This window comes from Ostrinia furnacalis, unplaced genomic scaffold (genome assembly GCF_004193835.3).
Source record: "Ostrinia furnacalis isolate ACB-3 unplaced genomic scaffold, ASM419383v2 OfSCF1632, whole genome shotgun sequence".
NCBI lineage: Eukaryota > Metazoa > Arthropoda > Insecta > Lepidoptera > Crambidae > Ostrinia > Ostrinia furnacalis.
Window position 1 is genome coordinate 516,044 of NW_021131871.1, and position 20,294 is coordinate 536,337.

Genomic DNA, 20,294 nt, shown 5'->3' on the forward strand with positions numbered 1-20,294 from the left:
TGCACGAAGGATAACGAATTGTACACAGTTTGTTTGCGCATCAAACATTGAGTTGTTTATCATAATACGACCTTTTAACCTATAGCGTAGTAATTTATTATTAATCTGTGCTAATAGTGTCATTGCTATTTCAGTGCCTGTTGATAAACAAAATAGTTTAGACTAGAGGATTGTAGGTTTTCATCTATAATATAAAAATGAACTAGCGGCCGCCCGCGACTTCGTACGCGTGGATCCCGTTTTACCCCCTTAGGGGTGGAGTTTCATAAAATCCTTTTTTAGCGGATGCCTACGTCATAATAAGCTTACGTGCTATACAATTTGTGAAACCTTAATTGTAATCTGTTTTGGATCTTTAATAAATAAATAAATAATATCTACCTGCATGCCAAATTTCAGCCCGATCCGTTCAGTGGTTTGGGCTGTGCGTTGATAGATCACTATGTCAGTCAGTCAGTCAGTCACTCAAAATGGTAAGCGCATAACTCAACAACGCTTGGACCAATCTTACGATTTTTTTTAAAAATATTCGTTGAAGTCCAAGGATGGTTTTTATGGCGAGAAAAATTCGAATAGTTTCCGGGAAAACCACGGGCGAAGCCGCGGTCCGAAAGCTAGTTTTTAATAAGTAACAACCCGCCTCAGTCTTTACGTATGTGTCGTCATGAGTCTAGTTTTAAACGTCATCAAAGTATGATTCGGACGGAGGTAAATTCTATTATTAGTGATATTTTGCATAAAGATTATTCATACACACTCGTAGGTAGGTACTACAGCGGTGGACCTGACGCATAAAGTATATTAATGTTAATTAAATTAACATTTTGTTTCAGGTATAATGAATTCGCGCAGTTAAAATTTACCCAGAAAAGTAAGGTAGGAGGTAAGTCTTGTACATCAGCGTTGACAGCATGAAAGAAGATATAGATCGTTTCATCCACGAAGACGCGCCCCACCATTCTTCCGCTAATGTTTGCGTGTTATCGGTACACGCCAAATTATCCATAAGTGCACACACATTACAATAATGACGATCGGATTGCTCGGATCAAACTCCCCGCACCCCGCGCGACCGAGACCAAAAATTGGTGGAGCGCGTCTTCGTGGGTGAAACGATTTTTACTTAAATAATCGTATCTGATCATTTTATGCTCGTAATTCTCCAGCACAAGATGGCGTCGGTGTGGAAGCGGCTGCAGCGCGTCAACAAGCGCGCGGCCAAGTTCCAGTACACCGCCTCCTACCACCGCATTGACTTGGAAGTCACCCCCAAGTGGTATGCTGTCCTACACTATGTACTCTAGGCAGGCTGTGACGTAACACTCCAGACAAGATGGCGGCTGCAGCGTCAACAAGCGCGCGGCCAAGTTCCAGTACACCGCCTCCTACCACCGCATCGACTTGGAAGTCACGCCCAAGTGGTATGCTGTCCCACACTATGTACACTAGACAGGCTGTGACCGACCGAAGGACCGACGACCTCATAAAGGTAGCAGGAAGGCGCTGGATGCAGGCCGCCACCAACTGGCCATTGTGGAAATCATTGGGGGAGGCCTATGTTCAGCAGTGGATGTCCTATAGCTGAAATGATGATGATGATGATTAAATTCTTCATGTAACAGTTGTTAAACTAATAGTCGTCACGTTTTCGTCTTTATGGTGGAGCCCAAAGACATTTTTCACAGGACAGGACGTTTGGTTGAGCTATTGAGCCAGACTCCTAAATGATGGCAGTTCATAATTTCCGAACCCAATGCTTCACGAAACGCAGTAACATAAAAAAACGCGTTGATTTCGGAATTTCGACTGTCACGTTTTGTAATTTTTCTCCTACCTACATAATTATTTTATTTTTTATCAATTATGAAACTTATCGGTTCGTTGAATCTTTTGTTAAGTTAAAGCATCAAAATGTGGGTAGTATTGTCATAAATATTTTTGCAGGAAACCCAACAAACTCAGCATAGTGTGGACGCGGCGGTCCCGGCGAGTGTTCACCGAGCCGCAGGAATGGGAGCCCTCACTCAAAGATCCTCTCAAGTAAGTGTTTGAACTTATTAAAAATAACTACAATTCGCGTAAAACAAATCAATAGTGTTTAGAGAAAACTTAGAAGTCCGGGATAGATAGATGGATAGAAAGTATTTACAAATGAATTTAAAAAAGTACAACAAATAAAACTCCCCATCAGATGGTAGACCCACGGAAAAATGGATTTAAAGTACGCTCGGCGCCTTTTACGAAATAGATCCATATTAGTCTAGACCCAGTGCCAAAAGTTTTCTTTCTATTTCTGTTATACAAATAAAGAGTACCCACGGAGGGTACTTTACTCTTCCACGGACTTCTCGACTGAGCAATACTAGCACGGAAGATAAAGATATTGTATTTTATTTTAAGTATGTATTTATTTGATTTATCATAAATCAATAACAGCTAACGACATATATATACTTTAAGCTCGATAGTAAAAAAGTAAATACGGAAGAGTACTCATTATTATTTCGGTCCTGGATTTTGTGGAGGGTAGTTAAACGGAGTAGTTTCGATCTATTGTATTGCTTTTAATTCATTGTTTTCTATAATTTAGTATACATATCTTGAATTATTTGTGTTCAAAAGTGTTGTAAATAAATAAAGCAAATATTAGATAGATTGGTACAGAGAGATTTCGAAGTCATCAATAGTTGTGTCGTGTTGTAATGGCTTCTGACGTATCTCATACTAACAACCTTACTTACATTATAAAAAGTTTTGGCTTGTTGAACGGAACACTGTTTTATAGTGACATTTCCATACTTCGTCACTTTAAAACACTGTTCAAAGAGTGTTTAATTTGTAAAGGTGTAAATAAATGTATTGAACCGATTCCGTTCTGATGCGGCTATATCCGCCTTCAGTCGTTATAACCCAGAAGAAGTAACAAATGCACTTCGTGGCGGGAATGTGAAGCCTCATGTTAGCAGTTTTGTTTTATTTTCTAAAATTCGTGTTTAGACGTCTATTAATGTGTAATAATAGTGGATTATTAACCATTAAAGTGCATGAGTGTGGGCAAATGATACAATACAGTGCAGCGTGGTTATTCGGACTCTCTCAAGTAGTCCATATGAAGTCTCAGTAAAGCACCACAACTTTACTGAGAGTCAACGGGTGGGAAGGGGTATCATTTACGTCCTTCATTATATCATTTAATTAACCCAAATCTCATACCAGTTGGTCCCATTTAGTAACTCGTCTCACTTGAAACTTGAAAATGGCACAAATCAAGTCGGCCTTGACGTGTATTGCCAAAATAAAAAAAAGAAGAAGAAGTAGGAACTAATGCATTATGTCCTCAGGGGATCAGTGATCTACACGCTGCCTCTGAACCACACGGTGGCGGTGACGCTGTTCAAGGACTCGCGCACCAACGAGCTGGAGGACAAGGACTGGACCTTCGTGCTGGAAGATGTGAGTTTTTTTGCGTTTAATTATCTACATATTACTGTTTGACCTCGTTTCAGCCAAATGACGTCCACTGCTGGACAAAGGCCTCCCCCAAGGTTTTCCACAATGAACGGTCTTGCGCTGCCCGCATCCAGGCTCTTCCCGCGACCTTTACTAGATCGTCGGTCCACCTAGTAGGAGGCCTGCCCACGCTACGTCTTCCAGCCCGTGGTCGCCACTCGAGAACTTTCCTGCCCCAACGGCCATCGTCTCTACGAGCTATCTGCCCCTGTTTGCTGTTTGACCTGTTTGTCTATAATTCGAGTAAAGAAAATAAATGTCGACAGTAGGTGAATTTTGCTCTTTCTTCTCAGACAAGGGACTTTTAGATGGATGTTAGTCGTGAGTTTGCATAACTGCATCATACCGCCTGTTGGTATTTGTTTTATTTCAAAAATCATCATCAACGCAGAAGTCAAAAAAAATTCCCTGTCCGGTCTTTAAAACGGAGGACTGATACCTGAGATATTGTCACCTAAAATGATTAATATTTTCAGAAACCTTAAAATTAAAAAAAAAAACCATCTTTTTTATTCTGGCAAAGTATTCCTTCAAACATTTCGAAAGTTCCAGCTAATTTGTGGACATGATTAATACCCATGGTCATGGTATGCGGTTATGGGCGAGATAACCGCGTGGTTTCTGGGTGGTTCTCATTCCCGCCTCAATGGGAACCGTGCGGTTACAGTTTGATGCAAATGTACAAGAACTGCACGTTTATCGTTGTCTGAGCAATGCCTAAAAACCTAGTGTGAAGGAGATCTAAAGAATTTTGGACGGTTTAACATCGGTATCTTATCAAAGACTTGTATCCAAATTACAATTATTTCAAATTACACTCGGCTATCACATTCCATTGCTTCTTCTATTCAACTTTGTTCTATAACCTTAATGTATTAACATAATCAGATGAAAGAGACTGGATCCCACAACGCAGGGAATCCTAGTGTGGGAACCAGTGCCTTACTTTATGTGCATGTAAAGTTTTGAAATAAATAAATTTTATTATTATTATTTATTTATCCCTCAGGTGTCAGTAACAGGCAAGCGTCGCCGCATAGCATCGTGCGCGATCAACATGCGCAAGTTTGCCAGTCTGGAGCCTACGTCACGCACATTAAAGCTTCAGCTCGAGCCAGCTACGGGCAAGGTGCGCTGCGCTTCGCTGCACGCCACATTGCACTGCGTGTTGCTGCGAGAGGGACGCGCCACGTGAGTACAATACAGTACACTTGTGCTACAGTACACCCGCACTACAGTACACCCGCGCTACAGTACACCCGCGCTACAGTACACCCGCGCTACAGTACACCCGCGCTACAGTACACCCGCGCTACAGTACTCCCGCGCTACAGTACACCTGCGCTACAGTACACCTGCGCTACAGTACACCTGCGCTACAGTAGTACACCTGCGCTACAGTAGTACACCCGCGCTACAGTACACCCGCGCTACAGTACACCCGCGCTACAGTACACCCGCGCTACAGTACACCCGCGCTACAGTACACCCGCGCTATAGTACACCCGCGCTACAGTACACCAGCGCTACAGTACACCCGCGCTATAGTACACCTGCCGCCTTTTTTTCACTTAAAAAAAACTTAATTACCCGACTGCGCCAGTGCGCCAGAAGGAGGGTTATGTTATATTACAAAGAAATTGTTATTTGTTACAGTGACGAAGACATGCAATCGCTGGCTTCTTTACTATCAGTCAACAACAACTCCGATATAGCTGTTTTAGAAGATCTGGATGAAGACGACTACACCCTCTCCGACCAATCCACTAGACAGGTAAGATGCTTCACTAGTCATTACTTAGGTTTCCCACCTCTCGTTCCCACCGCTGCAACTCCTGTGTAGCCAGGATCTACAGCTTGACCGCCAATAAAAACTTAACCAGTGAAGGTCAAGTTTGTCCCGGGGGAAAGTTAACTGTCATAATCAGAAGAACATAGGAGGAGTTCGAAGTTAAGGTTCGACATTCCTCCAATGCAATAGACCGTTTGACACCATACCCCAATAATTCGAAACCACAACTGTTTAAAAAAGACTCTTCATTCTAGTCTTAAAAACCTAATTTATTTTAAATTACCTGTAAATTTCGATTTTTGTTCGAATTGTAATTGACAAAAGTAGTTTAATTGGGTTGACAAAATAGTGACGTCACTTGCTTGTAGTGCCATACAAAATCTATGGGAGAGTTTCGTTTTGACAGTTTTAAAAAGTACGTCAATTGACTGGTGTCAACATGTCCATTAGGTAGTGCACTTTCACTTGTTACTCACGGTGTCAGTAGGGCTACTCTGAAACGCAATTTACGTAGTTTCGGATCTATCTGTCACCTTCGCTCATGCTAGCATCTCGCTTTGCATGAGAGGGATGGTGACAATCGAAACTTCGGATAACGTTTTTCGGAGTAACCACGCAGACGTCGAAGACATGCAGTCGCTGGCTTTGTTATAGTCTGGTCACCGAGTTCACTCGCACACTCACTGCTGCCGCCCGTCGCACAGTAGCGACAGCAATATAATTACGCGCGAGCGATAAGGATAGGTAGCTTGGGGTCACTGGACATAATTCTACGGCGACCAGACTTTATCAGTGAACAACAATTCCGACATAGCTGTTTTAGAAGATCTGGATGAAGACGACTACACTCTCTCCGACCAATCCACTAGACAGGTAAGACTGGTCGTTTATTCATCATCACGTAATTAAATATCAACTGCAAAAAGTCGCCTTTACGACGACAGCAATTGTTGACCATCAGGTGATCCGTCTGCTCATATTCCTCCTGTTCCATAAAAAACGAAATGTAGTATTTGTCCTAGCCATTTATTCATCATTATCAGATTATACATATTGTATTTTTCTTAGTTATATCACAAAAACCTCAATGTAAGTAGTAAGTCGGTAAAACTAAATTAAACCAGAACGAAATAAACATCTTTATCGGGCCAATTTTTTACGCATTGTTATTTACGACGTAAAATAGTATTGTATGTACTCACATATGTAATACAGTTTCATTTAAACAACACTGAGGCCGACAAACATCACTATGAGGTCTCATAGTGCGTGTGGACGCACAGGGTGATACACGAACCAATCGCAGAGCTCTATTCAACGCTGTGCTTTCGATTTGCTGCTTCGCTTAAGCAAGCATCGTTTGTGAATACGGGCGTATGTGTAGTTTTTAGCTCGTCTAAAGACAAAATTCTACGTGCTGACAGACCGCTGAATTTTGTCCAATGACCCCAAGCTACCCATCCTTATCGAGTCCTTATCGATCTTAGAGTGATAAGCATGGGTAGCTTGGGGTCATTGGACAAAATTCTACGTGCTCACAGACCAGACTATAGTCACAGTACTTTTTTAACCTCACATCTTACCTTCCCAGATGCTAGACCTCCGCCAACAAATGGAAGAGATGACCCAAAGCCTGACCAACAGCGACATAGCGGCCACACCCAACAGCGTCCAAAGTCTCAAGTTCGACTCCCGCACGCCCACCGCGCCCGTATCGCCGACCACGCCCACTAAGACCGCCACGCCCACTAATGAGCCGGAGGAGGAGCTGAAGATTGAAGAGACACAGAAACCTAAGGCTGCTGAGGTTTGTAACTTGCAGAGTCTCTAAGCAGAGTGTCTAGAGTCCCAAGGCAATAGTGTCTAGAATCCCAGGACAACAGTGTCCAGAGTCTAAAGTTCGATTCCCGGAGAAGGAGCTAAAGTTTGTGGAGTCACAGAAACCTAAAGCTGCTGAGGTTTGTAACTTGTTTAGTCCCTAGGCAACACTGTCTAGAGTCCCAAGGCAACACTGTCTAGAGTCCCAAGTAGGGTTTCTGATTTCTCGACCTATTTTTTTTCTCGAGTTTCGAGAATTCTCGAGGCCAAAGTCTCGAGTTTTCTCGGGTCTCGAGTCTTTTAATGAAAACTGCTGCAGTCGGTTGAAATTTAATAAAAACACAGGTTTTTTAATCTAATATACCTACTTTTATGCACAACAATCAATATTAGAATTTAGTACCACTTATTTTGGTAAGGAAATAAACAAAAAATAAAATCTTCTTTCATAATTAATATTTACTAATAATCATAACAAAAGTCATAAAGTCGCGTGTACTTTAAGGATAAATAACAATAAAAATCTGGAGCTACAATTGAATCACTTGTTTTCTAAAGAACACTAGTCCAAATAGCAAAATTACGATAAATAAATAAAAAAAAATCTTTTTTTTTTTTACTTTAGTCGATACTACGCTTCCACGCAATCTATGCACATGTCGTGGCAGCTTTTAATTAAGGCTACACTATAAACACGTATTGTTTTCAATGTTTTTTTCAGTTAATTGTGTATGTCTTGTTAGCTGTCCTTAAATAAATAAATAAATAGTTTTTTTTATGAACGAAAAAACTTTTCAATAATTTTTTAAATTTCTTACAGATAACGACTTGAATAAACTTTACGAGGAGGCACGAGTACCTAACCTAACGTCTGTTAGGTAAGGTAACTGTCTAGTTAACAAATTTTTCAGTCTTTAAATCAGTCAGATTAAACATACAACAATAAATATAACATACTCGTTGGTGAACATTATTACTTAGTTTCGATTGAGATCATTACTTACAAATCAAATCAGTTAAAAAAGGAAAGACTAGGCCAGTCTAAAAGCAACGTTGACCTATTAAATAATAAAAAAACTTACTTTTGTCTAAGAAAATAGGCTTTCAAGAATATTAAAGGTTCAAAATCGAAACTCGAGAATTCTCGAGCTCCGGTAATTTTTTTCTCGTCTCGAATGAAGCCAAATTTCTCGAGTTTTCTCGAGTTCGAGAAAGCTCGAGCAGAAACCCTAGTCCCAAGTCAACAGTGTCTAGAGTCCCAAGGCAACAGTGTCCAGAGTCCCAAGGCAAGGTCTAAGGCTGCTGAGGTTTGTAACTTTCAAAGTCCCAAGGAAACAGTATCTAGAGTCCCAGGACAACAGTATCCAGAGTCTAAAGTTGCAATGCAACAGCATCCAGAGTCTCAAGTTCGACTACCGCACGCCCACCGCGCCCGTGTCGCCGACCACGCCCACCGCGCCCGCCACGCCCACTAATGAGCCGGAGGAGGATCTGAACATTATAGAGAGCCAGAAACCTAAGGCTGCTGAGGTTTGTAACTTTCAAAGTGTCTAGAGTCTTAAGGCAGCAGTGTCTAGAGTCCCAAGGTAAGAGTATCTAGAGTCCCAAGGCAACAGTGTCCAGAGTCCCAAGGCAACAGTGTCTAGAGTCCCAGGACAACAGTATCCAGAGTCTAAAGTTGCAGTGTAACAGCGTCCAAAGTCTCAAGTTCGACTACCGCGCGCCCACTAATGAGCCGGCGGAGGAGCTGAAGATTGTGGAGGCACAGAAACCTAAGGCTGCTGAGGTTCGTTACTTAAGAGTTAAGCCTACATCATGGGAATAAGTTCCCATGATGTAGGGCTTAACCAACAACGACATAGCTGCAACGCCTATTCTCTTACGTCTGTGTTGCCGATCACAACCACCAATGAGCCGGAGGAGGCGTTAAAGATTGTGGAGAAGCCTAAGGAAGACTACTGAGGTAATTGTGGAATATCAGACAGTTGCAGAAACGAAATGGTTGCTTCTGGACTATGGGGCATCTTGGGGGGCCGTGCAGAGTCCCATTAGTTGCAGTATTACAGTGCGAAGAGTCCGAAGACCACGCCCACCACGCCCGCCACGCCCACCAACCAGCCGGAGGACGAGCTGAAGATTATAGAGAGCCAGAAACCTAAGGCTGCTGAGGTTTGTAACTTGCAGAGTCTCTAAGCAGAGTGTCTAGAGTCCCAAGGCAATAGTGTCTAGAATCCCAGGACAACAGTGTCCAGAGTCTAAAGTTCGATTCCCGGAGAAGGAGCTAAAGTTTGTGGAGTCACAGAAACCTAAAGCTGCTGAGGTTTGTAACTTGTTTAGTCCCTAGGCAACACTGTCTAGAGTCCCAGGGCAACAGTGTCCAGAGTCTCAAGGAAACATTGTCTAGAGTCCCAGGACAACATTGTCCAGAGTCCCAAGGCAATAGGGTGCAGAGTCCCAAGGCAAGGCCTAAGGCTGCTGAGGTTTGTAACTTTCAAAGTCCTTCCAAGGAAACAGTATCTAGAGTCCCAGGACAACAGTGTCCAGAGTCTAAAGTTGCAATGCAACAGCATCCAGAGTCTCAAGTTCGACTCCCGCACGCCCACCGCGCCCGTGTCGCCGACCACGCCCACCGCGCCCGCCACGCCCACTAATGAGCCGGATGAGCTGAAGATTGTGGAGGCACAGAAACCTAAGGCTGCTGAGGTATGTAAATTGCAGTCCCTAGGCAAGAGTGTCTAGAGTCCCAAGGCAACAGTGTCTAGAGTCTCAAGACAATAGTGTCTAGAGTCCCAGGGCAATAGTGTCCAGAGTCCCAAGAAAGAAACCAAAGGCTGCTGAGGTTTGTAACTTGCAGAGTCCCAAGGCAAGAGTGTCTAAGAGTCCCAAGTCAATAAGTGTCCTGAGTCCCAAATCAATAGTGTCTAGAGTCCCAAGACAATAGTGTCCAGAGTCCCAAGGCAAGGCCTAAGGCTGCTGAGGTTTGTAACTTTCAAAGTCCCAAGGAAACAGTATCTAGAGTCCCAGGACAACAGTGTCCAAAGTCTAAAGTTGCAGTGCAACAGCGTCCAGAGTCTCAAGTTCGACTCCCGCACGCCCAGAGTCTCAAGGCAATAGTGTCCAGTCTCAAGACAATAGTGCCCAGAGTCCCAAGAAAGAAACCAAAGGCTGCTGAGGTTTGTCCACCGCGCCCGTGTCGCCGACCACGCCCGCCACGCCCACCAACCAGCCGGAGGACGAGCTGAAGATTGTGGAGGCACAGAAACCTAAGGCTGCTGAGGTTTGTTACTTTCAAAGTCCCAAGGAAACAGTATCTAGAGTCCCAGGACAACAGTGTCCAGAGTCTAAAGTTGCAGTGCAACAGCGTCCAGAGTCTTAAGTTCGACTCCCGTACGTCCACCGCGCCCGTGTCGCCGACCACGCCCACTAAGACCGCCACGCCCACTAATGAGCCGGAGGACGAGCTGAAGATTATAGAGAGCCAGAAACCTAAGGCTGCTGAGGTTTGTAACTTGCAGAGTCTCTAAGCAGAGTGTCTAGAGTTCCAAGTCAATAGTGTGCAGTCTCAAGGCAACAGTGTCTAGAGTCCCAGGACAACAGTGTCCGGAGTAAGGGATTGATCTTGTAATTGTGGAATATCAGACAGTTGCAGCAAAGACATGGCTGCTTCTGGGCTATGGGGCATCTTGGGGGAACGTGCAGTCTCACTAGTTGCAGTATAATAGCGCTTTAGTGTGCAGAGCCTCAAACTTGAATCCCGTTTTATTCACGAGGAGGTGCGTTCATGCTTACAGTTGCTGTCAACTGCGGATAGAAGTATCCACCAAAAACTTCAATGAACATATCTCTTACTTTTTGAACTTACATACAATTATTTCTATCAACTGGCAGCTATTTTCATTAGGTCATCCCTCGTCTCCTTTAGCTGGTCTTAATGCCAGAGTGGAAAGTTCTAGGACTCAAGTCCTTTTTAAACGCCATTCAGTATCCATTCCAGAAGCATAACCCTTGCTAAAGCTCATGCAAACAAAGGCTTAACCCTCATTTTCGTGTTAGCAAAATGGACTAGGTTGGGCCGTAACAATGCCGTCTATAAGATTGATATGAAATATTTTTGTATCTTCCACAGCCCCCAAAATTCACCTCCACACCCAAGAGCGACGAGCTAAAAGGCGTAGTGTTCAAGCCAAAGACGATAGCCAAGCGGAACCTCAAGCCTTTAGAGCTGAAGACGCCTCTCAGCTGCATCAACCTGGACAGCAATGACAACGAGAGCGGCGAGCGCACGCCGACTGCCCGCCCCGACCGGAATGATAAGGACAAGACGCCGGTAAGTTGGAAGGATTCTATGTACCAAACAGCTGACGGTGGCTTATGCCCGTTTTTTTACCATCAATCCCTAGTTTTTAAGTGACCCCTTCACAGGAGTATGAATTTTGTTTTCATAGGGGCCACTTAAAAATTAGGGATTGATGGTGCAAACTCATTAGCTCCCTTTCCAATCCCTACCTTTTTTTCATCACACCCGGATCCGATGAATGGAAGAAACAAATGAAGATAGAAAAGTGACAGCCCATCTTTAACGAAGACTCCTGCCCGTTTTCACCATAAATTCCTAATTTTTAAGTGACCCCTTTGAAAACAAAATTCCTGTTATGTGACACTCGATCCGGCTCGAAGGACCATGTTGTTTCGTCGTCGTCGACCGACCATGTTGTGTCGTTGTTTTGTACGATAGGGCTGGATACTGCGGGTTTCTGATTAAAACAATCAATCCGCTCGCAAGCGCCGTCAGACTGCCACGAGAGCCGGCGTGCGACTACTCCTGACGGTGCCTCTCGACGGTTCTTACCGGTCTACCAGTGCCTCAAAGTCAAAGTCAAAGTCAAAATTTCTTTATTTGTTTGGACTAATAAATAGTTCTTACAAATCGTCATTTTACTCTTAAGGAGCCTCTACATGTCTCATAATCTTTTTACCCTACCAGCGCTTCGAGACCAACATTTGGCAAGTGCTGAGAAGAAGCGCCGCAACAAACTCAGTCACCACTGTCACCTCTAGCATGAACAACTTTTGTCTCCGAATCGTTTGCGTATTCGACAAAATTCGATACTCAATCTTCGAATTAAACGATAACGAGACAATTCTGATTTTCAAAATGAGTTTCGTGGAACCATTTCTCATACTAAGTTCACTTTACGACACGTTCACAAGGGCGCTGTTGTAGTTTTCGTACTAAATCTTTTGATGGCGATTCGAATACGCAAACGATTCGAACTCGAAAGTTTTTCGTGCTAGCCGTGGTGTAGACCTGTAAGGTCTACTACCATTTGCTCAAAAGCCCAGTTTCCACTAAAACTGAGAGGAGACTTTACGAGATCTGTTTGGTTATTCAAAACACATCCTCTTCTCTCCGCTTTGGTTAAAATCGGGCATGGTCTAATGATAATGATGAACTGATGAATATTTCCTGTTCCCAGGTGCAAGACCTACTAGAGTGGTGCCAGGTGGTAACAGGGGAATACAAGGCTTGCCGCGTCACCAACCTCACTACTAGCTTCCGGTCTGGCCTGGCCTTCTGCGCCATCATACACCGCTTCCGACCGGACCTTATGTAAGTGACAGTTCAGCCATGTTTTTTCAGGAACCCTGCTTCAAATAGCTCTTTAAAAGCTGACAATTAAATAACTTTTTTTACACCTAACTGCTTTGGGACAATAAAGTAAGAAGAAACAATTCAATATATTCAGATAATTGCTTCACGATATTGTGTATTGTTGAGCCATATTAAAATTTACATAACCTATCTAACTTTATAATTTGTAGTTTTTCTTTGTCACTATAAATCTGTCCGTTACTGATTTGAAAGACACAGGTTAGCTTCCAGTGTTGCTATCTTCACCGCCTCTGTGGTCTAGTGGTTAGACCACCTGCTTCAGACGCAGAGGTCCCGGGTTCGATTCCCAGTGGGGGCAGATTTTTCTGTTCGGTTTGGTTGGTGGTAGGGCTTGTTCTAAGTCCGCCTGGCTAGCTACCACCATCTTACCTAAGTCTGTCGCCATAACAACAATGTTAACAGCATTATTGTGTTCCGACAGTTAGAGGTAAGATAGCCAGTTCCTCCGTGGTTGAGGATTCCGGGTGAAGCTCGCTCCCACCTTCGGCCTGATCGTCACTTACCATCAGTTGAGATACAGGCCAAGAGCTTCCTCGTTGTGGATAAAAAAAAAAAAAATCTTCAAAAAAGTCGTCCTTCTACATTATGTCAAACCTGACTTTCAATAAGAAGTTTATATCTGACTCCTTTGCATACCTATGCATTCCCACTCCCTAGCAAGTAGATAAGTGGCAAAATTAATCCAAATCTTTCATTTATCTCTGGTAATTTTGAAAAGCTTTTTCACTTGCCGTCGAGACATGACCGACCATGTCAGGCTGACAAAGGTTACTAATGGCCGTTTTCACCATCAATCCCTAATTTTTAAGTGACCCCTATGAAGACTAAATGCCTAAGTTGTGTTACTATAACTACTACTACTACTACTAATCACTTAAAAAATCGGGATTCATCCTGAAAACGGGCACAAGTTTCTTCTGCCACTTAAGCACCAGGCAGCCGCTATGTTGTTTTTTTTTTAAATGTTTTGTTATATTTTTTATTAAATGAGCAGACGTAGTAGTAGACAGAGTAGGGTAAGTAAGATATTTGGGACGTGAACGTACACGTGCCATGAAAAGGGCCTACATACCAATAAAGAATTTGTATTTGACTTTATGGCGATGCTATCCACAGTGACTTCTCGGGGCTCCAACCGGACGATGCGGAAAGGAACCTCAGAGTGGCGCTAGAAGCGAGTGGCTCACTAGGCCTCCCACGAGTGCTGTGCGCGGCCGACGTCCTCTCACGACCGACGCCCGATCGCCTGGCTGTAAGTATAAAGTCCGGTCGCCGAGCAGATAGAATTTCGTACAATGACCCCAAGCTGCCCATCCTTAATGCTCGCACGTAATATTGCTGTCGCACTCGCACACTTACTGCGGCCGCCCGTCACACAGTGAGTGTGCGACAGCGAGAGCAATATTGCGAGCGATAAGGATGGGTACCTTGGGGTCATTGTACGAAATTCTATCTGCTCGGCGACCGGACATTACACCCTTTTTTGCGCATACCCACTGGTCACTGGAAATGGCCAGTGGGTTATTGGTAGGTTTAAGGACCTCCCCACCTGCTCACTAAAGGCTGGGTCTACCCTAAAACCCGACGGTGTCCACCGGAGCCCAATGAAACAGAGCCGCGAGTTATTGTCCTAGCTTGGATATTTATTTATTTAGGAAAACCAGAGTTTTACAGTGTTTAATAATAAAGACAAATTATGCAATAAGTAAACCACTTACAGCTTCATTATATTATATTCGTCCGCAGCTTCGTCTCAGGCTACAGTCTCGCTCTCCAGCGAAGAAAAAGATAGTGCAAGAAGTCACAAATGACATTTCTTTTTCAGATCATGACATACCTCTTCCAACTGCGAGCGCATTTCACCGGCAACGAATTGCAGGTTGAACAATTAGGTTTGTATCATTTATTTTCGTCTTATTCTTATAAATTAACTTTAGCATGTTTTTTTTAATTTTAGGACTATAATGAAGCGTTTTTTAGGATAATTGTGTTACTATAAGTTTAGCTTAACTTAGTCAGTGCCTAAGGTATGAGCGCGCCACGTGAAGGAGTTTTTGTAACGTCAAACGTCAGCGAGACTTTAAATCTCCTTAAGTGGGTCTAGTCAAAATGCACTTTAAAAGACAAACGCAATCGCAAACCAATCGCAAACCAGTCGCAAACAAACAAACAAATCGCAAAGTGGTCGATAACAAAAAAGGCTTAGCCAAAAAAATCGAATCGCAAAGCCCTACCTATCGATAAATCGAAAGACTGGCTTGAAATTTCCCATGCAAAGGCTTAGCCAACATGCATTTATGACTCAATCAAAATCGAATCGAATCGAAACTCCCGCCATTTTCATTGCGATTACCAAAACCCCGGTAATAAGATTCGATTCGATCGAAAACCAATAAAAACAATAAGGGTGAGTTGCACCACCTAACTTTGACCGTAACTATGACGATAACCTGTGTTTTTTGTATGGAGTTTGACAGATTTTAGATGTTTGTCAAAGTTAAACTAAGATGGTGCTACCCACCCTGTTGGCTGGCTGTTTTGACAAATCCGTATCGTGATGTCGTTTTAACAGCTAGTTTGACAGCGAAGCATAGACGTAAACAGAGAGCAGAAAGAAAGAAGAAACTAATTAAAAAAAAAAGCTAAAAAAAGTAAAAACAATCCCAAAGTCATAGACATTTTTGAACTTTTATTCGATTTTGAATGAACTTTTATATCGCCGCGTCGATGGTGGTTCAATGTACATTTTGGCTGCCATTTTACGATTGAATCGAATTACTGGTGACGCGGCGACTGACATTATCGAAAGCTTCCTATTGCAGTGGGAACGAGAGGTGCGAATAGTCCCTTTTAGTATCTTGAGCTCCACTTTACAATATAGCTTTTCCCTTCAGGCAACGACGAGACGGAGTCATCTTACCTAGTGGGTCGGCATGACACTGACGCGGCGTTACCGAGGGAGCTATTCAGCCGAGAGGTCAGCGCGCGCCGCTCAAGGAACACCATCGACCGACCGAGACCTATGTGAGTTTGATTACTGCTTCAGTAGTTCCAGGAATTTAGGTAAATAGGGTGGATGCAAACAGGCGACTTTACCCCTTGGGAAGTGGACGCAAACAGGCGACTTTACCTTATGGGAGGTGGACGCAAACAGGTAACTTTACCCTATGGGTGGTAGAGGCAGACAAGTAATATTACCCTGTAGGTGGTGGACGCGACGTAGACAGCCCCCCTAGACAAAACGCACTTTTTGATCGAATCGAAAATCGAATCCGTCAAAACTCTTTTGTATGGAGTGGCCCACGGTGACGAAGGCCACGGCGCTGGTTTTCAGTGTGCCCCATGCCGAGTGAGGGTCACGGACCATTGGTAAAATAAATAAAATAGTAAGCTGCATAATATTTTCTAAACATACATAAATAGTAATATTAGTGCACAGATAAATACAAAAGGCGGGAAATCGGTAAGGATGAAAGGGTCATCACTGGTTACACTCCGAGCCATAAGTAATTCACTGGTAACACTCCGAACCATAAGTCATCACTGGTAACACTCCGAACCATAAGTCATCACTGGTTACACTCCGAGCCATAAGTCATCACTGGTAACACTCCGAGCCATAAGTCATCACTGGTTACACTCCGAGCCATAAGTCATCACTGGTAACACTCCGAACCATAAGTCATCACTGGTTACACTCCGAGCCATCAGTCATCACTGGTAACACTCCGAGCCATAAGTCATCACTGGTAACACTCCGAGCCATAAGTCATCACTGGTTACACTCCGAGCCATAAGTCATCACTGGTAACACTCCGAACCATAAGTCATTATTTATTTATTTTATTACGTATACAAAACAGGACAATGTCCTAAGCAATACAATGACAATATGAATAAAAAATCAAAACCAGACATTATCCCAAAGCATGTATACACAACATGGAATATTGCCAAGCAGTTGTTGTAAAAATCATGCAAATGAATCTAAGCCTAAAACTATTACAATTTTAATAATAAAAATATATTAAAAATATAGTTAAATTAATGTTACAGTCAGTTAACATTTTCTAAAAGGATGCCAATTGTTGACTTTTTGAATCGAGGTAAATTATCATTAAATATATCTATTTTATTGTGATTAGTTTACTGGTAACCTCTGTGCCTAACTCTCGTGATTGTTTCGCCGCAGGTCGCAGGAGTCCCAGCCAGTATCGGAGCCACGCGTTGACCCAGTGCCGGAGCAGCCGGCGTCGCCTGCCGCCAAAGACGTCCGGGACATGCTCGTGGCTTCCAGGACTCTGCTCGGGAAGGTCGGTGCTTAGTTGAAGGAGAGACGTGTTGATCGACCTATGCTATGACGTAGAGATAGGTTATACTAGGTAAATTTGATACTAGGTGCACCTATTCCTAGTATTTATTAATACTTGATCCAAATACCTATTCCACCTAGTACGTAGTAATTTAGCATACTTGACGCGACTAGTGCGGACTAATCCACGTAATATGACTTTAAAATATTTTTTTTTTAAAAGATACAACCGTAATATGAATAATGCAATTTGAAATTGAATAATAATTCCTCCCTTTATACTTCAACAGGCTTAGGACTGTCAACTTAAAAGTTGGCGTATTTAAAAGATATCAATTTCATAAAAATATTTACATAATATATTTTTTCTCATTTACATGAATATGGTTTGACTACGTTTGTGTGCGTTTGCTTCGTCGCGCTCAAATTTGTTTGGTCAGACAGAGACGGAGTGAATCTCTACGTTCGCACATAAGCTTAGCGAGAAATACTAGGTGCGCGTAATACACGACTACGGATTACGCAATAATAACCTCTATTACTTTGATGGTAGGGTCGGAAATCGTGTAATTTATAAAATACTAGGTGGATCAAGTATTTAAAAATTGGAATAGGTGCCGCCTAGTACTGTAAAATACCTAGTGTGTGGATCTGTTCTAGTAAATACGTCTCATCTCTACTATGACGTCATTCATCATCATCATCATCTCAGCCATAGGACGTCCACTGCTGAACTTAGGCCTCCCCCAATGCTTTCCATGCTACCCGGTTGGTAGCGGCCTGCGTCCAGCGCCTTCCTGCTGCCTTTATGATGTCGTCGGTCCACCTTGTGGGTGGACGTCCCACGCTGCGTTTTCCGGTACGCGGCCTCCACTCCTGAACCTTGCTGCCCCATCGGCCGTCATTTCTGCGTACTAATTAAAAATATGCGCAGACCACAGACTTTTAGTTGGCCGATAGTTGGATTTATTTCCAATTTGTATGAAGAATCGGCCAATACTAAATCGGTGTAGTGTGCGCACATACTGATCAACCTCCCAACCTAAGTATCGGCCAACTAAAAGTCGGTGGTCTGCGCCTAGGCTCAATCTTACTATCTTACCACCTCTGTGGTCTAGTAGTAAGACAACCGATTTTTCTTTTCGATTTGGTTAGTCCTACCCGACTAGCGGGTTGGCTAGCGCTACCACCTGTCACCATAGCAATATGGTTAACAGCATTGTTGTGTTCCGGCAGTTAGAGGTAAGATAGCCAGTTCCAGATTCCAGGTGAAGTTCGCTTCCACCTTTGGCCTGATGATCATTTTCCATCAAGTCAGATGCAAACCAATAGCCTCTTTGTTGTGGACAAAAAAAAAGAAAGTGAGATTGGGCTCTGAGGTAGTGAAACACTATTTTATTTATGTCAAATATATGTATAGTGTGCAGTGATTATCCACAAACCGATTACATAAGTGAATATAAAAGTTTTATTAAAAGTGCACTGACAAATAAATTGTAATAATCTTTGAACATTTAAAGACATTTCACTTTGTTCTCTAAAGGTGTTGTCGCCGGCGCGGGAGCTAGCCAAGCCGACGGCCAAGTGGTTCGCCGAACCGATCGGCAGGGTCGACACCACTAAACACATTGAGGTATGTGAATATAAAGCATAAGGATCTATTTTAATGTCTTTCCTGTACCTAGAAAAAGAGGCTGAAAAAAGTGGACTCCTTCTCAGCACTAGCCCATATGTTGTCCCAAAGTGGTGGTAGGGCAAGTTATACATAATTTTGAGAAGTGTACAAGTACCCTAGCTAGAAGAACCCAAGTACTGAATTAGGTATTTTTTATTGGTAAAAAAGAAAGAGTTTTAATGAGTCCGTCAGTTAACTTGTCAAAAAATTCTCGATACGTATTTTTCACTTTTTCAAAATAGGAAGGAAAGACTAGCTTTCCGCCCGTGGCTTCGCCCGCGTGGAATTTTGTCTGTCACAGAAAAACAATCGCGCGTGTCCCTGTTTCAAAAACCGGGATAAAAACTATCCTATGTTCTTTCCCGGGACTCAAATTATCTCGATGCCATATTTCATCAAAATCGGTTCAGTGGTTTAGACGTGAAAACAAGACAGAGATAGAGTTACTTTTGCATTTATAATATTAGTATGGATTTAATGAGATAAAGCGCGACAAAGTTCAGAAAAAGAGACCCGTGACGTCAAGGAGTGCTTAAAAGTGTAGCACTTTGTAACGTCATGCGGAACTTCAACGCATCATAACTTCGTAATTACTTGTTTGATTGACAAAAAAAAAATACGTGTCCAATATTTTTTGATAATGTAATTGACGGACTAAGTTTTTATTAGGAAACTAGCTTATCTAACAAATTGTTAGGGATATATTAAGTCCGCTACAGAGCAATAAACACAGTTGTTGGTAGTAACATAATAAATATATTGGTATCAAAGCACACGTAGAATATTTACAATAGAGAGTTCGGCACAGCCATTACACAGCTAAAGACAACATCACATTTGAATATAAATGACAGTTCTATCATAGCGGTTCCAGCTAGCCAGCTCTACGTCATACAGCATGAAGGTGCTCATCAACACAAATAACATTTCCTCCCTTCAATCTTCTGGTTACTAAGATACAGGTTGTAACCTAGTTTAGTAGTCATGGGACCCCCGATTATCATGCCACTTTTTGTAACCTTTGCATAGTAATACATGCATAATGTGACTTCTGGTTCAAATAAACGTTTTTATTATTTATTTTATCTCTAGCCTCCCCCCGCGCGACCGGAAAAACTAATGACCCGTAAAGAGCTCACCGACCCTTTCGGCTCCGACGACGAGGACGAGGCACCACCCCCCGCTGCCATACAGACCCCTCATGAGGATAATAATGACACTGGTAAGTTATGACAATGTGTGTAACTGCTTACTAAACTGAAGTAACATAGATAGTGTAGTTGATGACGTGCAAAGAGCTCAGTGACCCCTTTGACTTATACAGACCCCTCACGAGAACACCTTTGACTCGATACCAATCATGCTGGTAAGTGAGAGCCATAACACACATGCAACTAAAAGTTGCCGTATTTTTAGAGTAATGCAGCGACCATACATTCCACACCGCACACTTAAAAAAGCCAAACCTGGCGATTGAGCCGCTTTTCGGAAGCACGATGCAGCGACAGCAGTC

The 20,294-nt window shown here is 42.9% G+C and overlaps 1 protein-coding gene across 1 annotated transcript in view; it reads left to right on the forward strand.

Moving 5' to 3' along the window:
* Positions 1-20,294, forward strand: part of Ehbp1 (Eps15 homology domain containing protein-binding protein 1) — a 43,514-nt gene that overhangs the window by 4,996 nt on the left and 18,224 nt on the right. The window contains exons 2-17 of the mRNA XM_028304992.1: positions 834-883; positions 1,167-1,276; positions 1,945-2,040; positions 3,342-3,453; positions 4,520-4,701; positions 5,167-5,284; positions 6,894-7,109; positions 8,519-8,650; positions 11,247-11,447; positions 12,598-12,731; positions 13,911-14,046; positions 14,620-14,686; positions 15,689-15,818; positions 16,987-17,107; positions 18,650-18,739; positions 19,874-20,003. Of these exons, the coding sequence (XP_028160793.1) occupies positions 1,173-1,276; positions 1,945-2,040; positions 3,342-3,453; positions 4,520-4,701; positions 5,167-5,284; positions 6,894-7,109; positions 8,519-8,650; positions 11,247-11,447; positions 12,598-12,731; positions 13,911-14,046; positions 14,620-14,686; positions 15,689-15,818; positions 16,987-17,107; positions 18,650-18,739; positions 19,874-20,003 (1,969 nt within the window). The 5' untranslated portion in view covers positions 834-883; positions 1,167-1,172. The remainder of the gene's footprint in view (positions 1-833; positions 884-1,166; positions 1,277-1,944; positions 2,041-3,341; positions 3,454-4,519; positions 4,702-5,166; positions 5,285-6,893; positions 7,110-8,518; positions 8,651-11,246; positions 11,448-12,597; positions 12,732-13,910; positions 14,047-14,619; positions 14,687-15,688; positions 15,819-16,986; positions 17,108-18,649; positions 18,740-19,873; positions 20,004-20,294) is intronic.